Source organism: Podarcis filfolensis (genome assembly GCF_964270895.1).
Source record: "Podarcis filfolensis genome assembly, chromosome: 12".
Classification (NCBI taxonomy): Eukaryota; Metazoa; Chordata; class Lepidosauria; order Squamata; family Lacertidae; genus Podarcis; species Podarcis filfolensis.
In genome coordinates this window covers 8636438-8659350 of record NC_139614.1, presented here as the reverse complement: position 1 = coordinate 8659350, position 22913 = coordinate 8636438, and the positions used below count along the sequence as shown (strand labels likewise).

The window sequence follows — 22913 nt, the reverse complement described above, 5'->3', positions numbered from 1 at the left end:
TGGCCCTTCAGTAGGTGGTATAATTCCAGCTTAGCAGTGTTCAATTTGGATAAAAAAGTCTTATTGTTTTTCAAAGTACATGAATAGCAGATCTATTCACATGTATGGCATTCCCCCTGCCAGCTATACCATGCCCACTTGTTACAGCTGATAATGAAGGTAGCTACCAGAAACTCCTCCCTATTGCCTGCCTTAAATTGAGAGTCTCAAACCTGTTAAAGAGGGCAGGATCACATCCAAATCAGACACAGAACGAGCACGTAGGCAAGGAGAACAAAGGGCTGTGCAAGTGTCAGGTTTAGCTCTGGTTCCTTAAGTCTTTTGTCTGCCTAGTTCCACCAGGAGTTAAGCAGCCCAAGAGAATGGCCAGGTCCTTTCTGGGCTGCCGGTGATACAAAGCACATTAGTCAATAATTGATTATACGAAAAGTCTTTTCCTCCTCTGCGCTATGAAAAGTCTCAATAGGGTGCTTCTTGAAGGACAACAGAATGCAGCCTGAGCTCCAGACTGGCAGCAGCCCTGAACTTGAGAACGTGCATTCGTCTTGCACAACTATGCCCTTTCAAAATTACCATGGCACAAAGCCGCCCACATCCTTGGATCATTCACAGGTCTGAGAACTTTCATAAGCAGCTGAACTCTGCAGCAGACATCTAATCCACACTTAATTAAGGCAAGGCAGCTAGGAATCCTCTCTTAATACTGGAAGCAGAATTTCCATTTCAGGTCCATCCTAGCTTTCAAAGCTTTATTCCCCCACAGAGCAGGCATGGAAAATACACCATCACAAAAATATCGTTCTTTATATTCTTGCTATACGAAGATGGGGCCATTATCAGCAGTAAATTATCTTGTTTAGTTGTTCCACTTTCATAACCCAGGGTGAATAATTCTCTCTCCTCCCAGTCCTTTGCGTGACCAGGCAGTGACAGCCCCAGTCCCCAGTGATCATAAGAAAGGAATAAAGACTCTGGCAACGTGTTATGGAATTAAAATTAGGCCACAACTTTTATTAAACTTCCGAATATAGGAAGACCTTGGCTTACGCCTTGGGCGTGTATCCCTCCCAGCCCCACAGCTGGGGGAACTGGGGAACATCAGGGTGAATGGGATATGGGGGTGCACTGTGAGACACGTGAACCTCCAAATAATAACACTGAGAGGCAGGCCAGCCCCTGTTTGCCATTAAGTTCCCTGGGAACTGTAGCACCATGTGTGATCCCGCAAAGAGCACCCACAATGTAAAGTATGAGTGCACTTGGGCAAAAAAAATGAGAGGCACAAATACAAGATGGGTGACACCTGGCTTGAGAGCAGTACATGTGAAAAGGATCTAGGAGTCTTGGTTGACCACAAACTTGACATGAGCCAACAGTGTGACGCGGCAGCTAAAAAAGCCAATGCAATTCTGGGCTGCATCAATAGGAGTATAGCATCTAGATCAAGGGAAGTAATAGTGCCACTGTATTCTGCTCTGGTCAGACCTCACCTGGAGTACTGTGTCCAGTTCTGGGCACCACAGTTCAAGAAGGACACTGACAAACTGGAACGTGTCCAGAGGAGGGCAACCAAAATGGTCAAAGGCCTGGAAACGATGCCTTATGAGGAACGGCTAAGGGAGCTGGGCATGTTTAGCCTGGAGAAGAGGAGGTTAAGGGGTGATATGATAGCCATGTTCAAATATATAAAAGGATGTCACATAGAGGAGGGAGAAAGGTTGTTTTCTGCTGCTCCAGAGAAGTGGACACGGAGCAATGGATCCAAACTACAAGAAAGAAGATTCCACCTAAACATTAGGAAGAACTTCCTGACAGTAAGAGCTGTTCGACAGTGGAATTTGCTGCCAAGGAGTGTGGTGGAGTCTCCTTCTTTGGAGGTCTTTAAGCAGAGGCTTGACAACCATATGTCAGGAGTGCTCTGATGGTGTTTCCTGCTTGGCAGGGGGTTGGACTCGATGGCCCTTGTGGTCTCTTCCAACTCTAAGATTCTATGATTCTATGATTCTATGATTCATTATAGTTGTTCAAAATGCTGATACTTTGTGCAGAACTTCAGGGGCCACACTTAAAAGTTTTTTGCATGAAGGACAAAACTTACACTTCTCGATGGAAAAAAGTCACTTTTCAAACAGTCCAAACAGTCAAATAGGTGAAGCCCCATTAATAGCTTTCTGAAACAAAAGCTTAGAAGCAGGATTAGTCTAGATAAACTGACACAGAATGCCACTTGTGGGCCGAATAGACCATTGTCTGTATGTTTTCAAGATAAGCAAATATGGCTGTTTCATCATGGAAAACAGGTGTTTTTCATTCTTAACTAAGATGAGGGGTAGAGTTTAATTTTGACACCAAAAGGAACACTCAGTGTATGGAGCTACCTCTCCTCTGCTTTAAGCTATCACTTCATATTTCTTCTAGATTGAGCTGGTACAAGTATTGAGCTGGGCTGGCAAGTTCCTGGAAAGATGGAGCAGGTAACTAAAATCGGGGAGGGGGTAAATATTCACACACACACACTTTTCAATGCACTAAAATAAACTCCCCATGTACTCTATTTTGGACATGACTACGTCAGGCACATGAAGAACGAGCCTAGCTCTCCAGGTCAGGGCTTCCCAAACCTTGGTCTGCAGATCACTAGTAGTCCATAAACTCGATTCAGGTGGTCCAAGGTGTGTCTCTAAAAATACAATTAAAAATCATACAGCATCTACAACAGAGAGGAAAGAAATATTAAGTGGTCTGCCAAGACTCTAAGCATTTTTCAAGTAGTCCATGGAGAGAAATGCCTGGGATCCACTGATCTAGCTTGTTTTTGAGAAGTGTGAACTGTCCCATTTTCAAAGTTCAAACATCAAAATCTAGTGGAAAGTATTTATACTGTTAATTATCATTCGTGTTTTTAATCCCGTTGCTATAAGTAATCAGGAACGTAAATCCATGTTGGCTTGATTAAGGCCCATAGCATTTACAAGGCTACTATACACAGCTTCCTTCCTCAAAGTTCCCAAAACGAGCTTTCCCCACCGGAGGCTATTCCGTAAAGAGAGAGAGAGGACCGTTTAACAGACAGACACCACCAAGGAAGATATTCCTGAGTTTTTGTTTAATTTTTCAGTGTTACAATCTAGAACAGTAAAAACAAGGGATGAAAAGTTAAAGAGACAAAAAGAGTGCTGGCAAATTTGCAGCGGAGACCTGGCAACAGGCTTTGATTCCTCCCACCCTGTGAAACTGAAGATGGAGAAGGAACAAAGGCGAAGCTCTGGATGAGTTGTGTCGCAATCAGCCACTTCCATGCTCCATAAGAATTTCCATCCATTTCCATGCTCTAGCTAAATCTACACATGTGGACCTGTTTCCTTTGTAAGTAGTAACCAGAGTTGCTGGGGAAATTGGAACTTTGTTCTGGAAACATGAAAAATTGGTTTCTCTAGAGTGAACATCAATTTGGTTGGTTGATTGATTGATTGATTGATTGATCAGTCTTCTTATTTCTCCCAGCATATCACTAGCTTCTCACAACATTACCAGGGATACAGACAGTCAAAACCAGGGACGGCTCAAGACATTTTGGCACCTGAGGCGAAAAACAAAATGGCATCATCCTGCCCACCTGGGAGGTAAAGGTGAGCAAAGATCTACAAGGGAACAAGCGGGGAATAAATATCTACATCAGGAACAAAAGGGGGAGGGAAGATCTGTATTGGGGAAAAGCGAGGGAATCAAGTCAACCTTACTCAAAGTGGGAATCAAAGGCCATAATGGGGGAGAAAGGGGCTTGCTCTGAATCACACCAGGCAGGTACAGACCCCAGAAGGCAGCCCCTGGTATTTCCTCCATAACGGTGGGAAGAGACCTATTTGCTGAGGCCACTTCTATTCATCAGATCCGGCCTCCAAAGACCATGCTGCAGCCATCGCTGTAAGCAATGCATTCCTTGGAGGCTGGATCTGCTGCCCTGCAGATACTGCCATCTGAAGTAGTCGCTTCCCCTTGCCTCATAGGTGGGCTGGCCCTGGTCATAATTCAGTTAAAGGTAGAAGCTGGAGCCTGACGTGAAGGAGACAGAAGTGAGTGAACAGGGCAGGGCAGATGGCAAAGCGTTTTTACCGAATCCAGCAACCCCAGTGGCTTTACATGCTAATGTTGCAAACCTCCGGGGCTGAAATGTATGCAACCTCAGAATTTAAAGTTTTCTGGTTGAAGTGCCAGACTCACCACTAAAGTTTATGTTGAAGCAGGAAATACTCGTATTGTTTTTTCTCTCATGGGCTGTACAGAGCAACAACTTAAATATGATGTTCCAAAGAAAGTATGAGAAATTAAAGATTTGAATTGCATAATATTGGAAATAGAAATATCTGCTGCAGCATAGATTTGTGGACTGACTGTGTTTGATACCATATCTAAAAGAAAAGGAATCTGGTTCTTATATGTTCCAACTCTTCACTATTTATAAGGGGATAAAATTTCTTAGGCTATGAAGATAATTCACATCCTATTAGCACAATATCCTATTAACTCTTCTCATATTTTCTATTACGTGTCCAGAATATTATATTTTTATGTGTGTGCATTTGTGTATATCTATATATATCTATATATATCTAAATACACCTGAAACAAGGTTCCCCCATACACAACACGTACAGGGAGAACTATCCCAGTTCTTCAACAATAAAGGATATAAATGCTTTAGTTCTACAAAGAAAATTATAACACCAAGGCTGAATTCAATAGCCAGGATCCAAAGAACACGCAGCTCATTCTAGATTCCCAAGGAAGCTTTTTGCTTATGTTTCTCAAACAGCCACTTGTGCCCCATGGCAGGCCTGGGAAACTATATCCAGCTGGGGTCACTGACAGGTGGGTAGGAAATTTCAAAGATAGGAACCAAGAGTGCTGTCTACGTGAGCTCCCAATGCTTCATTTATAGCCTGGTTTGAATTCAGGCCAGAGATACAAAGGAACAATGTCCCTGCAAAGGAAGAATTGTGAGCACACTCCCCTTATTTGTCTTCCTTTTCGCCATAGCTTCTGCTTTAGCAGAGTTTCCTGCATTACAGAGGATTGGACTCCCTTAAAACTCCAAATCCTACAATTGTATTATTCTAGTTGCTGCTTGAACTTGCCCTTGCCTGACAACATCAGATCAGGGGAAGGTGGCCGTGGTTTTGCTCCAAAAAAACTGGTAGGTTAAGCTCTGAAGCCTGGCAGATCTAACTAGACCAGAAAGCCGGAAGTTCCCTATCACTGACCCTTGGCAGCTGCCTTTGTAAACTGAGGACACTTTCCAAAAGGAAATACAGTGGTACCTTGGAAGTTGAATGGAATCCATTACGGAAGTCCATTCAACTTCTAAAATGTTCAGAAAGCAAGGCAGGGCTTATGATTGGCTGCAGGAAACTCCTGCAGCCAATCGGAAGCTGCATCGGCCGTTCAGGTTCCAAAGAATGTTTGCAAACCAGAACAGTCACTTCCGGGTTTGCGGTGTTCGGGAGCCAAAATGTTCAAGTCGCAAGGCGTTCGTCAACCAAGGTACGACTGTACTAACATTTACTCTTTTAAGTAAAAAAAATGCCATTGGGCACACACATTCACAAGTCCTCACGCACACTTAAAAGTAGTTCTTAGGATCCTGACCAGTATGTAAACTTATTAAAACATGTGGACGGATTACAAACAGAACCAATCTTATCCATTTAAGTTAACAGTTCAACAAGGACTTTGCAGGTAGCATTTTCAAAGTGAGTCCTATTTAAAATATGCCTCCACCACCACGACGTGGCGTCTTCACTCCAAAGAAAAGGTGCAGGTGTAAAAGTTGGAAGCATTCAGAGAACTAGATTAACATTAAGGCAGCCTTTTGGTGCACGCAGACGTACCAAAAAGAAAACAAGAACAAAAATCACTTATTTCATGGGCCAGAAACTGAAGCTGCCTCATCCGGAGTCAGACCCACATTGCAGCTAGCTCAGTACTGAACACAATGACTGGCAACAGCTCTCTGGGGCTTCAAGTCCTACCAGGAGATGCTCTGGGTTGAATCTGGTACCTCCTGAGTCCAAAGTAGATGCTCTGCCATGAAGCTATGACCAGCCCAGCTTCCTTCTGCATCTGGAGAGCCAGTGACAAATGTGCTAACCAGAGAACTGAAGGCCAATTCAGTCCTCCGCCAAAATATTTCAAGGTTGGGTTCCCAAGGTTGCTCAAACAGGCTGTTCACCACCACCCCTGCCCCAAGTATTTTTTAAAAAGCAACAACTGTAGAAAGAAGGAAATGGGGCACATAACATCACAGGAAACTAGCCAATCAGTTTGGGGGCACAGCAGGCTTTGTCTTCATACAGGAATAATGGATTTCCCCTGAGCTCAGTCCTTAAGTGTATATGATAAGTGTGCTTTTACAGTGGGCTCATTAAGTACACCTGGGTGCACCTTTTACGAGTCTTTGTTGCTAGCTTCAGCCTTGCGCTGGCTCAGAAAGTGGCGCTCAAGATTGATGGTCACCTCCCTCTGGAGGTTCCTGCTGCTGTTTTTCCCCGCTGTGTGGATCCACAGGTGCTGAAGAACTTGCTGGGCGGTGTAGCGCTTCTGGGGATCAATCACAAGCAGTCTGCTGATCAGGTCCTTTGCAGCTGTCGGGGGCAAGAAGAAAGCAGTGAGCATGAGGTTGTTTGGAACAAAAAGGAGAAATGGGGTGACAGTTAACAGTCAGTGTAGTGGTTAAGAGCGGTAGTCTCGTAATCTGGTGAACCGGGTTCGCGTCTCCGCTCCTCCACATGCAGCTGCTGGGTGACCTTGGGCCAGTCACACTTCTTTGAAGTCTCTCAGCCCCACTCAGCTCACAGAGTGTTTGTTGTGGGGGAAGAAGGGAAAGGAGAATGTTAGCTGCTTTGAGACTCCTTAAAGGGAGTGAAAGGCAGGATATCAAATCCAAACTACTACTACTACTAGTAGTAGTACTACTACTACTCTTCTTCTTCTTCTTCTACTACTACTACTACTACTACTACTACTATTTGTACCCCGCCCATCTGGCTGGGTCTCCCCAGCCACTCTGGGTGGCTTCCAACAAAGATTAAAAATACATTAAAATGTCACACATTAAAAACTTCCCTGAACAGGGCTGCCTTCAGATGTCTGCTAAATGTCAGGTAGTTGTTTATCTCTTTGACATCTGTTGGGAGGGTGTTCCACAGGGCAGGTGCCACCACCGAGAAGGCCCTCTGCCTGGTTCCCTGTAGCTTTGCTTCTCGCAGTGAGGGAACAGCCAGAAGGCCCTTGGCGCTGGACCTCAGTGTCCAGGCAGAACGATGGGGGTGGAGACTAGTAGGTCTAATTCAGGCATCCCCAAACTCGGCCCTCCAGATGTTTTTGGACGACAACTCCCATTATCCCTAGCTAACAGGACCAGTGGTCAGGGATGATGGGAGTTGTCGTCCCAAAACAGCTGAAGGGCCGAGTTTGGGGGTGCCTGATCTAATTCATCAGAATATTCAACAGATACGGCAGCTGCAAACTCTACCACACTGAGTGAGACTTGTAGGCAGATCATGGGAGAGGTTTTTGCTGCCCATGGCAATGTTAAGAGTAGTTCTCAAGGCAATTTTTTATTATTATTATTTTTTCCCTTTTTTACCAAAAATTTTGTTAGTTTTTACAATATTAACAACAAACAAAAGCACAAAACAAGCAAAACATAACAAACATAAATCATAACCTTACTGAAAATAAGTTATTAACTTTGTAAAACGACTTCCTCGTTTCCCCTTAGTTGAATTTCATTGCATATCCTTATAACAGTTTTCCAAATCCCAATTTTGATACCCTTTAAATTAAACATTAGCATCTTTAAATCTTCTCCTTCTTGTATTAAACATATTATTTTATCAGTTAACATAAATACAATCCTAAGACCATTAAGTATCTGGAAGCTATTTCCAGTTAGTTTAGCTTAACAAATTTAGCTAAATAATCATTAAATTTCTTCCATTCTTCGTGGTGTTCCTCCTCCTTCTGTTGCGGACTCTTCCGGTTAGATCGGCTAGCTCCAAAAAATCCATCATCTTCATCTGCCATTCTTCTACTGTTGGTAGTTCTTGAGTTTTCCACTTTTTAGCTAACAAAATACGAGCCGCAGTTGTGGTATACAAAAATAGTTTAACATCTTTCTTGGGCAATTCCAAACCTGTTATTCCAAGAAGAAAGGCCTCTGGTTTCTTTATAAATGTATATTTCAACATTTTTTTCAATTCATTATAAATCTTTTCCCAGAAGTCTTTCACCTTGGGGCAGGTCCACCACATATGAAAGAATGTTCCTTCCTCTTCTTTACATTTCCAACATGTATTATCACAATTATGATACATCTTTGCTAATTTTACAGGAATCAAATACCATCTATACATCATCTTCATAATATTTTCCTTTAACAAAGTACATGCGGTGAACTTAACCCCTTTCTTCCACAATCTTTCCCAGTCCCCTATTATGTTCTAAATCTCTTGCCCAATCTATCATCACCGATTTAACTTGTTCATCTTTCGTATGCCACTCCAGCAAAAGCTTGTACATTTTGGATAAATTTTTACCTTCAGTATCTAACAACTCCGTCTCCAACTTAGATTTTTCCAAGGCAAAACCGTTTTTCTTATCCAATTTATAATCTGGTGGTAATGTAGCTAATTTAGCTTATCTTTAATTTGCTCAAATGGTCTTAATTTATAACCTTCCTCTTCCTCTATTAATAAATAATAATATCTCAACCATTTGGTATCCATATTTAATTTTTTCTGGGCCTTTGCCTCCATTGGTGAAAGCCATCTGGGCAATTTTAAATACAGCATTTTCTTATCAGATCTAACGAAACTCATAACACTAGAGTTTAATGGTATGTGCCAAAAAGACCAATGCAACTAAATTCTGCACTTCTCGAGAAAGACGGAGGCCAACAACTAAAATCACAACTCCCCAGGCTGCTTTTAGGAAACTTACCAGCTGAAATGTTGTCCCAGTATGGTGAGAGAAATTCATAATGCCCAAGTTGTATGATTCGAAACAGCTCCTCTTGATCTCTTTCATGACTCCGGAAGGGGGGGAATCCACAAAGCAAAATATAGAGTATAATGCCAGTAGCCCACATGTCCACTTCTAGTCCATAGCCTAGGGGAGCAGAAAGATAAATCCAGAATCTTTAACATATGCAACTAGTTTATAAGGAACAGCCGCTTTCATTAAAAATGTAAATGAAATATTGGAGTAAAATGAAAAATCTCCTTTCAAAAGGCACAGAGATTATACTCATGCAGTGCACATACATGCCTAGTTAGACGTAAGTTACGTTGGTCTTCAGTGGGACTTACTCAAATGTAAGGGTGCATTATTGTCAGTGACTGGGCAGAGGATGAATGGTGGAGTCTGTTTCCCATTCCTGACCCTTCCAGGGAGGAGGAAGAGGAAGACAGTATAGATTTACAACAGGGGGTTGAGGGAGGTGGCAGCTCAGAGGCAGATGAAGGGAAAAGTTAGGAAATCGTGGGAGAGCCAGAGCAACACCAGGCTGACACGTTGTCATTAGAAATCATTCCATACCCTCCATCTCCAAGAACCTGGCGAGCCTTGAAAGTAGGAGAGCAAAGAGCTCAAAGACAGAGGGCAGTTAGTGGTACCCGTAGAGGAGGTGATGAGAATGATGAATGAGGAAGTGGGAGAGACAGCGGGTGGAAATTCACTCGGGACAACGCCATTATCCAAGAGGCTGGGTTCTACAGCCTCTCTCTGTAAATACTGAATAAAAAAGGACAGTAAGAAACTTTTCCTTGTCTTTATACTTTCCTGGGCAACCAGCCCGGAGCTGATGACAGCATCCTGACAATAGTAGTGCAGTCTGTGTGCTTCTTAATCTTTTTAAACTTGGGAATCCCCATTAAACTTTTTCTAGCTTTTCTATCATCCCCCATTCCCAGGATAGCACCAATAGCCTGTTCTATAAGTAAACATGCACAAAAGTTGTGTGCAAAGAATCTGCTGGTGCTATATTGAAAGATTCACTAATGTCAACACCACCTTTAGCAAAGAAATAGGATGTGCGGGGAATCATAGTAAGAATAAGCAGCAGTTTTTAAAGCTCTCTTTTTTCCAAATCACATTAGGATGATGGAGCAGTGAGGGTGCTGTCACTTCGGGGGGGGGGGGGGAATCCAGTGACTGCATTCTTCCAAGATGCAATCCACCCTGGACTTTGCTAGAAAGCAAGGAAGGTACAACTTGCTTCAGGTTTCTACCCTTTCTTAGAACATCACAACCTAAGCTTTCATGCTACAAAGTCAAGAGGGAAAATTGCCCCACAGCTTACAGAGCAGTGGTTTTCAAGCAGATTTTCAAAAGAAACCCAGTACGGCCTGTCCATCAATTCTAACACTATTAAGGAACTGAATATGGAGAAGTGGGATACGTAAAAAGAAGCTAGTGGTGATCCCAATATCCTAGATTATGTTTATTTGCCCTGAACAAGCTCTCATCCAGAAGACAGCAAACTGTTGGAAAAAATAATAATGAGAAGCCCAATTATATTTCTTGTTCAATACTGCATCTAACAAATATTTGGATAATAGGATAATGCACTAGGTTACTTGGAGCGTATTAAAAGAGTTAAACTTTATATTCACCAGTCTCAGCCAGTATTTCAGGAGCAACGTAAGTTGGAGTTCCACACACGGTGAATATGGGTTTGGTCACCTGTTTTGCAAGGCCAAAATCTGCTAGTTTCAATGTGGTAGTTTTGTCTGGATTACGCTGGACCTGTGCAGAGACAAAAAAATTCAGAACAAGCTGCACCTTAAGAATATAAGAAAACGAATAACTTTCGCCTTAACACAAACCTAACACGGGCTTTCCAAATGAAGAGCAGCATTTATTTCTATATTTATTTCTATAGCACATTATTTTCTATATTTATTTCTATAGCACATGCAGGTGGGGAAAAGCGCATCATATATAGCTGGCTGTCACTTATGAGCTTTCCCTTGCCACACACTGTGATGTCATGAAGTGGTTATACCGTATTTTTTGCTCTATAAGACTCACTTTTTCCTTCCTAAAAAGGGGAAATGTGTGTGCGTCTTATGGAGCGAATGCAGGCTGCACAGCTATCCCAGAAGCCAGAACAGCAAGAGGGATCGCTGCTTTCACCGCAGCGATCCCTCTTGCTGTTCTGGCTTCTGAGATTCAGATTTTTTTTTCTTGTTCTCCTCCTCCAAAAACTAGGTTCGTCTTGTGGTCTGGTGCGTCTTATAGAGTGAAAAATACGGTAAATATATTTGCTGGTTCAGGAAAAGTCCACAGATACAATTCCCCCCTGCCAATTTATTATTATTATTATTATTGTAAACACTGACCCTGTAGTTTAAGAAAGCAACTATACTTCATCAGGCCTTTCCAAGCGGGGGTTTTAATACCTTGGACAGTGTTCTGGAGCAATGATCATAGCTTAGTTCTAAGTGGTAAAGCTTTGTAATATGAAAAGGTCCCAGATTCAGTCTCTGGATAAAAAGCATATTGGGGAAAACATCTCCCTAGGATTCAGTCAGAGTAGGCTATAATGAGCTGCTAGATGGATCATTTGTACAAGGCAGGTCTTTTTAACTGTTATAAGAATTTTAACGTCTTATATATAAAATAGATGTTCATAAATGTACCAAGCAAACACATACAAATATGTAAACCACATGTCTGAAACCCACAGAAAAGTCCTGAAACCATTTTCTCTCTCCCAAAATGACCTCAAATATTTCTCTGCAAGGTCGAAGGAAATGGGAAATCTCCCCATTGTCTCCTTCACAAATCCTGTCTTAAGGGCACATTTAAGATATGAATAGGGTGTGAGCCTGAGACCTGGATTCAGAACTGAGTAACAAAAGAGTGGCCAAAACCCAGATAATGCAATCAGGTAACTTGCCAGACAGTAGATAAACAATGCACTCAGATTTCTGTTGTAGATCGCCTTTTCTGTGATGTAGGTATGATGTATCGGGGGGGTCTTGGGCTACACCCCTTCTGGGATGTATGTATGATGTTTCTGGGGGTGGTGTTGGACTCCAGGGCGGGCAATTAAAAATGTCTATATAAGGGCTTGCGCGCATGGCTTGGGGTTCCTCCTCCTCTCTCCTGCACGCGGGGGAGCACCCTGTTGCAACAGTTAATAAAGATCAGGCTTACTAGCTGGTTTGCTTCTCAATATTCTCTGGTTGGTCTTGTGTTATTTTCTCCTACCAATAGAGAACCTACAAAAGGACTCTATATGGGCTCTTGGGTATCCCATAAGGGAAAAGGAGCAGGTTTTTTTACTTATATCATAACTATATCTAAAATGACAGAATTATATTCCAAATTACAGTATGAATTTATGTGCGAGTCCTTACAGTTACCTGGTTAGCAGGTCACTAGTGATTTCAGGTAAAGAACAAGTGCCCACGGCTGCACACTTCAAATCTTTGCATTTCTCTATGCTGTATCTCTTTACAACACAAGATGGCAATACTACATTATTATTTCAAAACATTTGCAGGAACTAGACTCCCTCTATATTCCCAGGCCTGCATTAAACCAATGGAACAGCACAAAGCCTTGTTAATACAGTGGTACCTCGGGTTACATACGCTTCAGGTTACATACGCTTCAGGTTACAGACTCCAGTAACCCAGAAATAGTACCTTGGGTTAAGAACTTTGCTTTAGGATGAGAACAGAAATCATGCAGCAGCGGCACGGTAGCAGCAGGAGGCTCCATTAGCTAAAGTGGTGCTTCAGGTTAAGAACAGTTTCAGGTTAAGAGCGGACCTCTGGAACGAATTAAGTTCTTAACCTGAGGTACCACTGCATTCATTTCTGTATAACCGCTTAAGCTTCTATTAGCACCATTTCCAAGCTTGCTATTGTCAAAGAAACTGAAGTGTGCTTATGTAATGCAAATTAATCTCAAGTGTGGAAGGTGGTGGATTCTCCTTCCTTGGAGGATTTTAAGCAGAGGTGGCCATCTGTCCTGGATGCTTCAGTTGAGATTCCTGCATTGCAGGGGGTGGGTCTAGACGATCCTCAGGGTTCCCTTCGAACTCTACATTTCTATGATTCTATAACTGGCGATGTGTTTCATCCTTTGCATTCTCTTTTGCACAATTTTGTGTGGGCGAGGGGCTGAAATGCTGTGCAAAAGCATTATCAGAACGATTATTAAACAGGTGGTGTCGGGTGATTCAAATTCAAAGGAAGAATCAGGCAAACTAGACGCAAGGAGGGACTTTAACTAGCAAATACATTCATATAATGCAGAGCAGAACTGCAGGCAAATGCCTCATCAGAAACAACTGGTTCCACTTGTCAACCTCTGCCCATCTACCCATATAGCCATGCCCACTCCCATCACGGATGGACCTCAAACACCTTGGCCTTCCCAGGTCCACACCAAGGGTGCTTTTACTGGGATGAGGCAGGCTGCTGGTGGTGGTCCTTGCCTCCTGTCTTCCTTTTCCTGGTCCCCAACCACACATCCATCTTTGCTGCTAATCACTAGAAATAATAATTTATAATAATAATAATTTATTATTTATACCCCGCCCATCTGGCTGAGTTTCCCCAGACACTCTGGGCGGCTCCCAATCAGGTGTTAAAAACAGTACAGCGTTAAATATTAAAAACTTCCCTGAACAGGGCTGCTTTCAGATGTCTTTTAAAGATAGGATAGCTGCTTATTTCCTTCACATCTGAAGGGAGGGTGTTCCACAGGGTGGGCGCCACTACCGAGAAGGCCCTCTGTCTGGTTCCCTGTAACCTCACTTCTCGCAATGACGGAACCGCCAGAAGGCCCTCGGCGCTGGATCTCAGTGTCCGGGCTGAATGAAGGGGGTGGAGACGCTCCTTCAGGTATACAGGACCGAGGCCGTTTAGGGCTTTAAAGGTCAGCACCAACACTTTGAATTGTGCTCGGAAATGTACTGGGAACCAATGCAGATCTTTCAAGACTGGTGTTATATGGTCTCGGCGGCCGCTCCCAGTCACCAGTCTAGCTGCTGCATTCTGGATTGATTGCAGTTTCCGGGTCACCTTCAAAGGTAGCCCCACATAGAGCGCATTGCAGTAGTCCAAGCGAGAGATAACTAGAGCATGCACCAGTCTGGCGAGACAGTCTGCAGGCAGGTAGGGTCTCAGCCTGCGTATCAGATGGAGCTGGTAGACAGTTGCCCTGGACACAGAATTAACCTGTGCCTCCATGGACAGCTGTGAGTCCAGAATGACTCCCAGGCCGCGCACCTGGTCCTTCAGGGGCACAGTTACCCCATTCAGGACCAGGGAATCCCCCACACCTGCTAGCTCCCTATCCCCCAAAAACAGTACTTCTGTCTTGTCAGGATTCAACCTCAACCTAGAAAGGCCCCAGCCCCTCAATTGACCTATGTGGCTGTTTTCAGCTGCAAAATCAAGCAGAGGGGAGGGAGAAGCCAGCCTAGACGAGAGCTGGAGACTACCAGAATCTGCCTGCTCTGCCTCCTGTCACAACAAACAGTTAAATCAACACTTCTTACTCAGATGCATCAAGTATGAGTTTTGGATGGGGGACTGTTCAGGTTTCTGGTTCGCTAGGAAGGTTTTCTGTCTGAGGGAGGCTATAAATCTGCTATTTATTGTTTTAGCTTCCTTGAATTTTCAAGCCTGGGTACAGAAAATCAATCTCAGAGAAAGGGGGTGGAAGAAGAAGTACGGCTGCGAGTTTGAGAGGAGATATGTGGGAGGAAAAGAGATGTAATCACTGAACTTCAGTATCACAGACTAAAAAGAAAGAGACAAAGACAAATGAGGTGCCAGTACATAAGGTATCTGTTCTAGTCTGTATATTTTTCCTTGCAAGTGCGAGTTATTCTCTTATGAAACCTGTGGATTTTCCGTTAAAGAACAAAAGCAAAGCCAGGGAGCCACACAAAAGCTGTTTAATGTGCCTATTTACCTTTAAGTTAAACCTTTAAACGCCATCAAGAGCCTTCTAGTGGTTCCCTCACTGCAAGAAGTGTCACTACAGGGAGGGCCTTCTGGGTAGTGGCACCCACCTTGTGGAACGCCCACCCACCAGATGTCAAGGAGATGAATAACTGCATAACTTTTAGAAGACATCTGATGGCACCCCTGTATAGGGAAGCTTTTTAATGTATGTTTTATGTTTCTATATACAGTGGAACCTCCACTTACCACCATAATCCGTTCCAGCGGCCCGTCCTTTAGGTGAAATGGGTCGCTGGTAGAAGCGCCGTTATGCGCATGAGCAGATGGCGGCAGCTGCTTCTGCGTGTGCGTGTATCGCGGCAAACCTGGTATTTACTTCCGGGTTTGCCACAGTTCATGACTTGGATCGGGCCCAAGTAGAGGCAGTCGTAAGTAGAGGTTCTACGTAAGTAGAGGTTCTACTGTATGTTGGAAGCTGCCTAGAGTGACCGGGGCAACCCAGTCAGGTGGGCAAGGTACAAACAATAAAATCGTTGTTGTTGATGTTGTTGTTATTTAAATTTCTATGTTGCCCTTCATCAGAGGATGGCAGGGTGATTTACAATATAAGAACACAAATATATGTAATATGGTAACAAACAAAAACTGTACCCCCAGCATCTAGTATTGCTAGGCAAGACCTAGAATAATGTGCTCTGATGGAGGCTTCACATTATAGGGCCTGAAGACTTAAGAATTTCCCCATATGTGCACAAACTAGAGAGAACCAAGGCCGGTCAGAAGCTCCATGCAGCATATACCCATATCAAACAGGTATTTATAGCAAGCTTGTAAAAAGCCACTTGCCTGAATAACAGAGAAAGGTACAAGTTACCTACAGGTGAGAAGGCACAGAGGAAATTTTGTATACTGAAAGAGGGTTGATTATTGTTAATGTTCAAGGTGTCACTATAGCTGACACTAATTAGCAACAGACGCATGGACAGGCAGGCCAGTAATGGTTTTGTGGGATAGTAGTTTTTGTGGACTTATTTGCAAGGGTGGTTTATAAGCACTGCACGTTGCATTTTTAGTACCATAACTCTGAGTGCAAAATGGTGTCAGTTGTGTCCCAAGCAAGGATATTAGAAGTTATTCCGCGTCTCTCGTTCCAGAAATAGCATCCTAACGTTCACACCCTACAGTGTATATCCATTTCCTGAAAATTAGTATTTCTGTCCAAAAAGAGCATACCCAACAAGTACAACCCCTCAGTTGTATTATTATTATTATTATTATTATTATTGATTGCTTGATTGAATTTATATACCACCGTAGACCCAGAGGTTTCAGGGCGGTTCACAGAACTAAATCAGAATATAATACCACAAAATATATAATCAAAATAAAAACAACAACCCCATAGACGCCACCCCACCCCCCTCCCAGCACATTTCCCAATACTTACCAGAAGATTTTCTGGCTTAAGATCTCTGTGGACAATGTTCTTGCCGTGAATATAGACGAGAGCTTCGCACAGATCAGTTATCATGAGAGCAGCATCACGTTCTGTGAATTTCACACTCTCGATTATGGCATCAAACAGGTCCCCACCGGGAACGTACTCCAAGATTAGGTATATTTCTGCATCGGTTTCAAATACTTCAATCAAACTGACAATGTTTGGGTGGGAAAGGCTCTTTATGATCAGTATTTCATTTTCAAGCATGTCTTCCTTTCCTTTCAGCTTGGACTTATCAATGATTTTCATAGCATAGTTCTGATTAGTACTGCGGTGATGACACTCCATCACAACAGCAAAGTTCCCGTCTCCAATGGTTCTGCCAATCTCATAGCTCTTCTCCACATCTGCTCTGCTTGAGACATCATGTCTCAGCTTTGCGTCACTGGCCCTACGCGTCTTGTTAATCTCTTTGATGACTTTATGTTCTTCTTCCCTTTCAGGCCTAATCAGTTCACCCTCACTATGACCTACTTTCTCTTCGCCTCCATTAGCTTCCTCCTTCGGTATCCGTACCTCTTCCTTTTTCCCCTGAATCTTCAATGGTTTTTCAGTATCTGTCCGAGAACCCTTGATCAACCAACAGCTTTGGTTCACTCTAGAACATTTCCGGTGCTCCTTCTTCAATTCATAGGCATCTCCTACTATGGTATGCTGACTTTCAATGGGCTTCATCTTTCCCAGTTCTTCATCATGATTCTTATGGCTTTCCAGAGTTTGCTCTCTGTCAACGCTCCTTTTTTGCTTCTCCGAGTCTTTTTTGGCATGACTGAGAGGGGCTGTCCAGGTACTTTGACAAGCAGCATCGTTCCATGTAATTTTGCCCTCTTCCGCTGAGCTTTCTGACAATTTCCTGCAATTTCTCAATTTCACTGGCCTTTCTACATGGTATCTCTGACAGGTTCTCATACTCAAGTCCCTGCTCTCAAATGGAAGATCAGTCTGTCTTTCCTTCTGCAATTTTTGCCTGAGTTCCCTTTCTCTTTGGCACTTCTCACACCTCACTATCACGTCCGAACTCTTTTCTGCTTCACTTTCAAGGCATTTCTCTTGATTAAAATATCTCTCGCATTCTCTCGCTTTTCTAGATGGCTTTGCATCTTGCTCTTCATTCCAGTTGTCTCTGACCCACCTCTTTTTGGTCCTCACCTTCTCCTCTTGCCTGACCTTGGTCTGAACTTTCACTTCATGCCTATTAATTAGTTTAGGAGATATGGCATCCAGACAGTTCTTGGCAGCTATGGGCTCAAGGCTCTTTTCCAGTTTGGAAGACTTTTCATACAGCCTGTTTTTGGGTTTCTGAGTTTGTTCCCAGTTTTGTGTGGTTCCAGTGCGGGGTGCATAGGGGTTGTCAGGGAAAAGCTCTTGGATTGCCGCCTCCAGGTTCTTCGGGGTTAGCTGTTCCTTTCCCATAGCTATAAAGGCATCGCCTTCTCTAAAAAAGTCAGAAACACTTCGAATTTCCCTTCCCTTCAAATTATACAGTTTTCTCACACGGTCATTCTTCCAGCGTGGAAACCCAAGGGCTTCTGAGATGTCAGCGATCAGTTGTTCAAATGTCTGGACAGATCGGCGATTTAGGAGCAGAGTTATCTTCCTCACTGTGTGCCCACAAGGTTTTACGACAGTGACAATCCTCGGCTTCACTGGGCTGTTCTCGGAATGAATTGTGTGGAAACCAGTCCGGGAATTAATAAATGGGGAACTGAAACAGTTTGTACCAAAGAACGGCTTCCCAAAACTGCCACGGCCAATTGGTGGGCAAGTGCCTTGTAGTCTTCTCTCCGTTATGCAGTTTAAAGAGTGGTCAAAAAATCCTCGAGGTTCTGCAAAAGAAAAGAAAACCGTTCAACTTTTGTTCCCCACGAACTTCTAGTGAACATTTTCTGCAAGTTGGGTGGTCCTAATACACAAAAACTAAGACACTCAGACCAAAGAGCTGCTGTTAACTGTTAGCATATTCATATCACTTAACATGTCCCTTTTTATCAGGAATACATTTGTCCAGTTTGGAACCCCAATTTTCAAGGAAGATATTGACGTGTGTTGTCTCGCACCAAAAATAGACTGTGAGGCATTTGAATGGAACAGAGAGATCCAAAATATGTATTAGAAAGCCAGTGGTGTGAATTTAAAGTCTATTTCCAAGTGTTTGTGCCATGTTGAGCTTGGTGGGTTTTTTGGCTAACTTTCACTGGAATATTTTCTGGTGGAGAAAAAAACACTATAAAACCAAGTACCATAGATCTGAACAAACAAAAGTTGTCCACAGAGGACTTTTGGAACACTTGTAAGTTAAAACCCAGTGGCCACAACACGGCAACTGGAAGTTTAGGGAAACAAAACAAGTAAACATACACACATTTCAGTACCCTGTTCTACTTTTAATGCTATTGGTGGGAGGCAGCTCTCGAGACCTGCTGATTTTTCCCCAGCAGCCTACATCAATATAGAAAAGATATTTCTCCCAAGAAAAGGAGTCAATTCAAACAAAGCATCCGCTCCCAGAATAAAAGGCAGGAAGGGAATTCAAACTCTTCTAAAATAGAAACCAGCATGTTTTTGGATTTCAAAGAATGTCATGCACATCTCTAACTCAGAAGTTCTTATAGACAAGGTCACTGCAAATATCACAATCCCCTCTATGGAAACAACGCAAAGAGAAGTGATAAAGCCATTTTTGTACCACAGCATGACTTTGGTGCTGCAATAAAAATACAACTTAGTCATTCTGGCCTATGATTTATATGGCTATAAGCAGTGCTATTCTTCTAGAAAAAGAGGTGCTGGAAATCCCTTGTTCTTTTATAAACCCACCTGAGAGGGGCCGGAACTGAGTTTCAGCAAGTTCTGGCTGAAAAAAAGCCCCGGCTATAAGCATATAGAGTAGTTCTTCCAACTCCAGAGATACTATAGTTGTAAAGTTAGGACCTGAACCTGGACCAACTGATTGCTTCCAGTCATTTCTCTCCTTTCCTAATCTAGTGGAAACTCTTGCCCTCCCACAGTCAACAGGCTAGCTACATATACAACTGAAAGAACCCATTATTTGAGCTGGAAGCACCGAGTGCCTCTGAAACCCCCGTCTTTAATAACCTTTGACAACGTCCTAAGTCAATAACATCTTTACATTGAACCTTAATGGACAAGACACCTTGACCTCAATGGAAAGAGAGAGGATCGGTCAACTGGAATATATGTGTATATAAATCACCAACACAAACACCACAAACACTAGCAAGTCTCCTCCAGTGACCTCGTTCCAAGGGAATAGGACCTGCGTACACTGTGCCCCTTGAGTTCTCATCATTTGGAGAACTGGGACACATGCAAAATATTATGAACCCAGCTGTACACTGGTATGTCAGCATTAGTCCTGATCAGAACACACTCCCATTTAAAAGGGCTAAGGACAAAGGTTTAAGAACATTGCCCATGGAGGTAATGCTACATTTTCACAATAGCACACACACAAAACCAGTAGCCTCTTTGTTTGTAAAGTTATATCTGAGAGAGTTTCTGTAATGCCTTGAGACGTTTGAAGCAGGGAAGTCTGTGTAACTCTGCTTGAGAGATACATTGACTGGTTTAATAAATTAATTGAATGTAAGTTGTTGAACACACTGCTCTATAGGGAGGGTGAGGTTTTACTGTCTCTCATAAATGATTGCCCCTACATATGACTAAAAGAATAAATGGTGTCAAGCAGCAAAACCTATGGAATAGATGATGCAAAATCAGAAAATTCAAGCAAATCCATGTGTGTGTTTTACATTGGCTGCAGAATTTGGCTTCTCTTCTCAAATGAACTTTGTTAATGTAGTGTACTGTATATGTTTTTTGTTGAGGGGGATACATGCAGAAAACCTAAGAATTCGTGAACATGGTTCTCAAAGGAGGAATACTTTATCCCTCACAGCCTAGGCATAACACCCATATTTGAATTACATACCCCAACTTTAATATGTGCTAAGTCAATACATGAACCCTCTTCAGATTTTCAGTGTAGTCTGAACAAAAGTGCATGGGCTGGAGAAGAGGAATGTGGCGGCAAGACTCCACCTCACACCTAAGCATGTACATTTAAAAATCTGAAGAGATTGCAAGTAGGGTAACCTCTATACACAATTGGGAGTTTTGACTTTCACCAAGTTCCCAATTACACAGAGAAGTCCGAATGTACAGTCTTAGGGGTGAAGCTTCTTCATCCTGCATGTTCATTGTACGTATGTTAAAAAGTCCCAAAGAGGGCCTTATATTGAGGCCAAAAATATCAATTCACCTAGGCTTGCCAACGTTTCTCACAAAGAGTATAAAAAGTTTGAAAGACAGACAGAGGAAGCCTTACAAACAGGAAGACACTCTGGGCATTGCCTGCATGTCTTTCCTGGATCACTTGAGACTCCTGCTCAAATACACGCAAAAATTCTACCAGGTACTGGGGTGCCATCGGGGGGACCAGGGAGGCCGAGGCACCCCAAAAAATTCAAGTAGGGGGGCAGATCCCACATAGCTGCGGCAGTCTCCACCGGGCCCTCCCGCAGCGGTCCCCATCAGGCCTTCCTGTGGCCACAACAGACCCTGCTGGTCCCCCTTCCAACACATGACATCATACATGTGCAACAAGCCCCCCCAAAAGTTGGGTGGAACCCAGCACGTGTGCTGGGGCACAAGGATAACTATTTTGAGCCAGACATGGCATTTTGTTTTTAAAACAGTAAAGCCAATTCTTTACATTCCTGCTCCAATTCATTGAAGGTGGGGTCAGGGGAAGAGAGGCTTTGTTAGATTTAGGGGGGCGGATTTCTATTACTAATAGTTTCTCAAGTAGGAAAACCCTTCAAAACACATTCTTATTATGCAGAAGTCCTTTGAAAGAGCGTAGCTACCAAAAACGACGTTTGAATTTATATCACCAGTGATCCATTATTTATTTCATTATCATGCAAAAGACCTTTCATTGGCTAATTTACAAGGCTGATGACTAAATTGCAACTGCCTTTGATTCTTGCCCCTTCCCCAACTAAAGTCAGTGCATTAATCCCAACGATACTAAAATTATAGTACACAAAGGTATGCACTGTGACAGACCCACAAATCACTGCATACAAGTATGTGTAAAAGCAGGCTAAAGGAAGGACACACTGGCATCTGTATGCCTCAGCTGAGCACAGTTCAGAACAGCCCTTTGTATGACATGGCTCCCTTGCGTAAACGTACACAGGTTTGCAATGCGCAAGTAGCCATTATCTGTAAGGTGTAACTTGAGTCTTTTAGAACTGTATTGACTTCGATCTCTTGTTCCTTAAAGTAAATTATTCACAACGGCAACTTGCAAGGCCAATGTACACTGTGTGTGCACGAGACTGTACAGAAAGGGGGAGCAAGGAAGGCAGGACACTACACAGCAAGTGTATTGAATTAGTCAGGTGGAAACAAAATGTGACCACAGGCTTCCTTTTACAGCACGTGAATTTCACACTGGCATTGTTTACCGGCACCTTAGAAATGGAATCCTGCCTTCTTAGCCTAGGTCAGCAAGCAGAAATAAAAGCCAGCAATGAGGGATTTAAGGAAGCAAAAATTAAGGTTGTAATTTTTTTAATTTAATATAAAATTATTAAAACGGAGGGAAATGCACACAGGAGCAAATCTGAGAGCTCAAATATACTTTTATCCATCTAAGAATGCCCTATTTAGTATGCAGATACAGAATCAGTACAACTGGCTTTGCAGTGGCTTGTGAACACAACCAAGACATCAAGATTTCACACAATGTGGGGCTTCCCACCTAACCCACAGTTTTCCAAGATCAAATTTAAGATAGAGACTTCCCTGCACGTATTTACTTACCTAAGCTAACCATTCTGCAATGGATAAATCCAGATTTGTCCAGGGTCTGGAAGGAGGGGGAAACCATCTGTGTTGAGAGCTTGAGAGGTTGCTAGTCTAACCTGAGACTACGGTAACTCCTGTCTGAAGAAGAGTTCAATGTAACCTGAACCTGCCAAAACAGTTCAATTCACTGCTTCAGTCTTGTCTCTTGTAGCTCTGTACCAATTTAATGCTGGGTGTCAACCAAATTTAAGAAACCGGAGCAGACCAGAGAGTTGCATCCACTTCCTTAACTGTGATTAAAGCAGAAGGTGGGAGCGCATCTGCTCTAACTGTGGTTAAGGCTGCCCAAGGGCAAATGCAGATGTACCAATTTGCCACATGGCTGATGCTGGAGAGCAAAATCCCATCTTTAGCCTTCCTCTCTGTCCTGTATATTTCAGCAGACATCTCCTCGGTCTGCAATAAAGTCTAGACTACATTTACATTTTATGTTATTATTGAAACAGGAAAGCATAACTGAATGTTACAAATGCTAGACATAAGCAAATATTTAAACCTTTCAACACACACACACACACACA

The 22913-nt window shown here is 42.9% G+C and overlaps 1 protein-coding gene across 2 annotated transcripts in view; it reads right to left on the bottom strand.

The window, feature by feature from the left end:
- Positions 1 to 3089: 3089 nt before the first annotated feature.
- The window catches only part of DCLK3 (doublecortin like kinase 3), a 29799-nt gene continuing 9975 nt past the window's right edge, over positions 3090 to 22913 (bottom strand). Inside the window, exons 1-5 of one of the 2 annotated variants that reach the window (XM_083577901.1) lie at positions 22348 to 22375; positions 16441 to 18320; positions 10674 to 10806; positions 9001 to 9168; positions 3090 to 6641 (exon numbers count right to left, since the gene is read on the bottom strand). In XM_083577901.1, the coding sequence (XP_083434027.1) occupies positions 6445 to 6641; positions 9001 to 9168; positions 10674 to 10806; positions 16441 to 18320; positions 22348 to 22360 (2391 nt within the window). In that variant the 5' untranslated portion in view covers positions 22361 to 22375 and the 3' untranslated portion in view covers positions 3090 to 6444. Of the gene's footprint in view, positions 6642 to 9000; positions 9169 to 10673; positions 10807 to 16440; positions 18321 to 22347; positions 22376 to 22913 lie in introns of those variants that run through there. The other variant, XM_083577900.1, reaches the window with a different exon arrangement.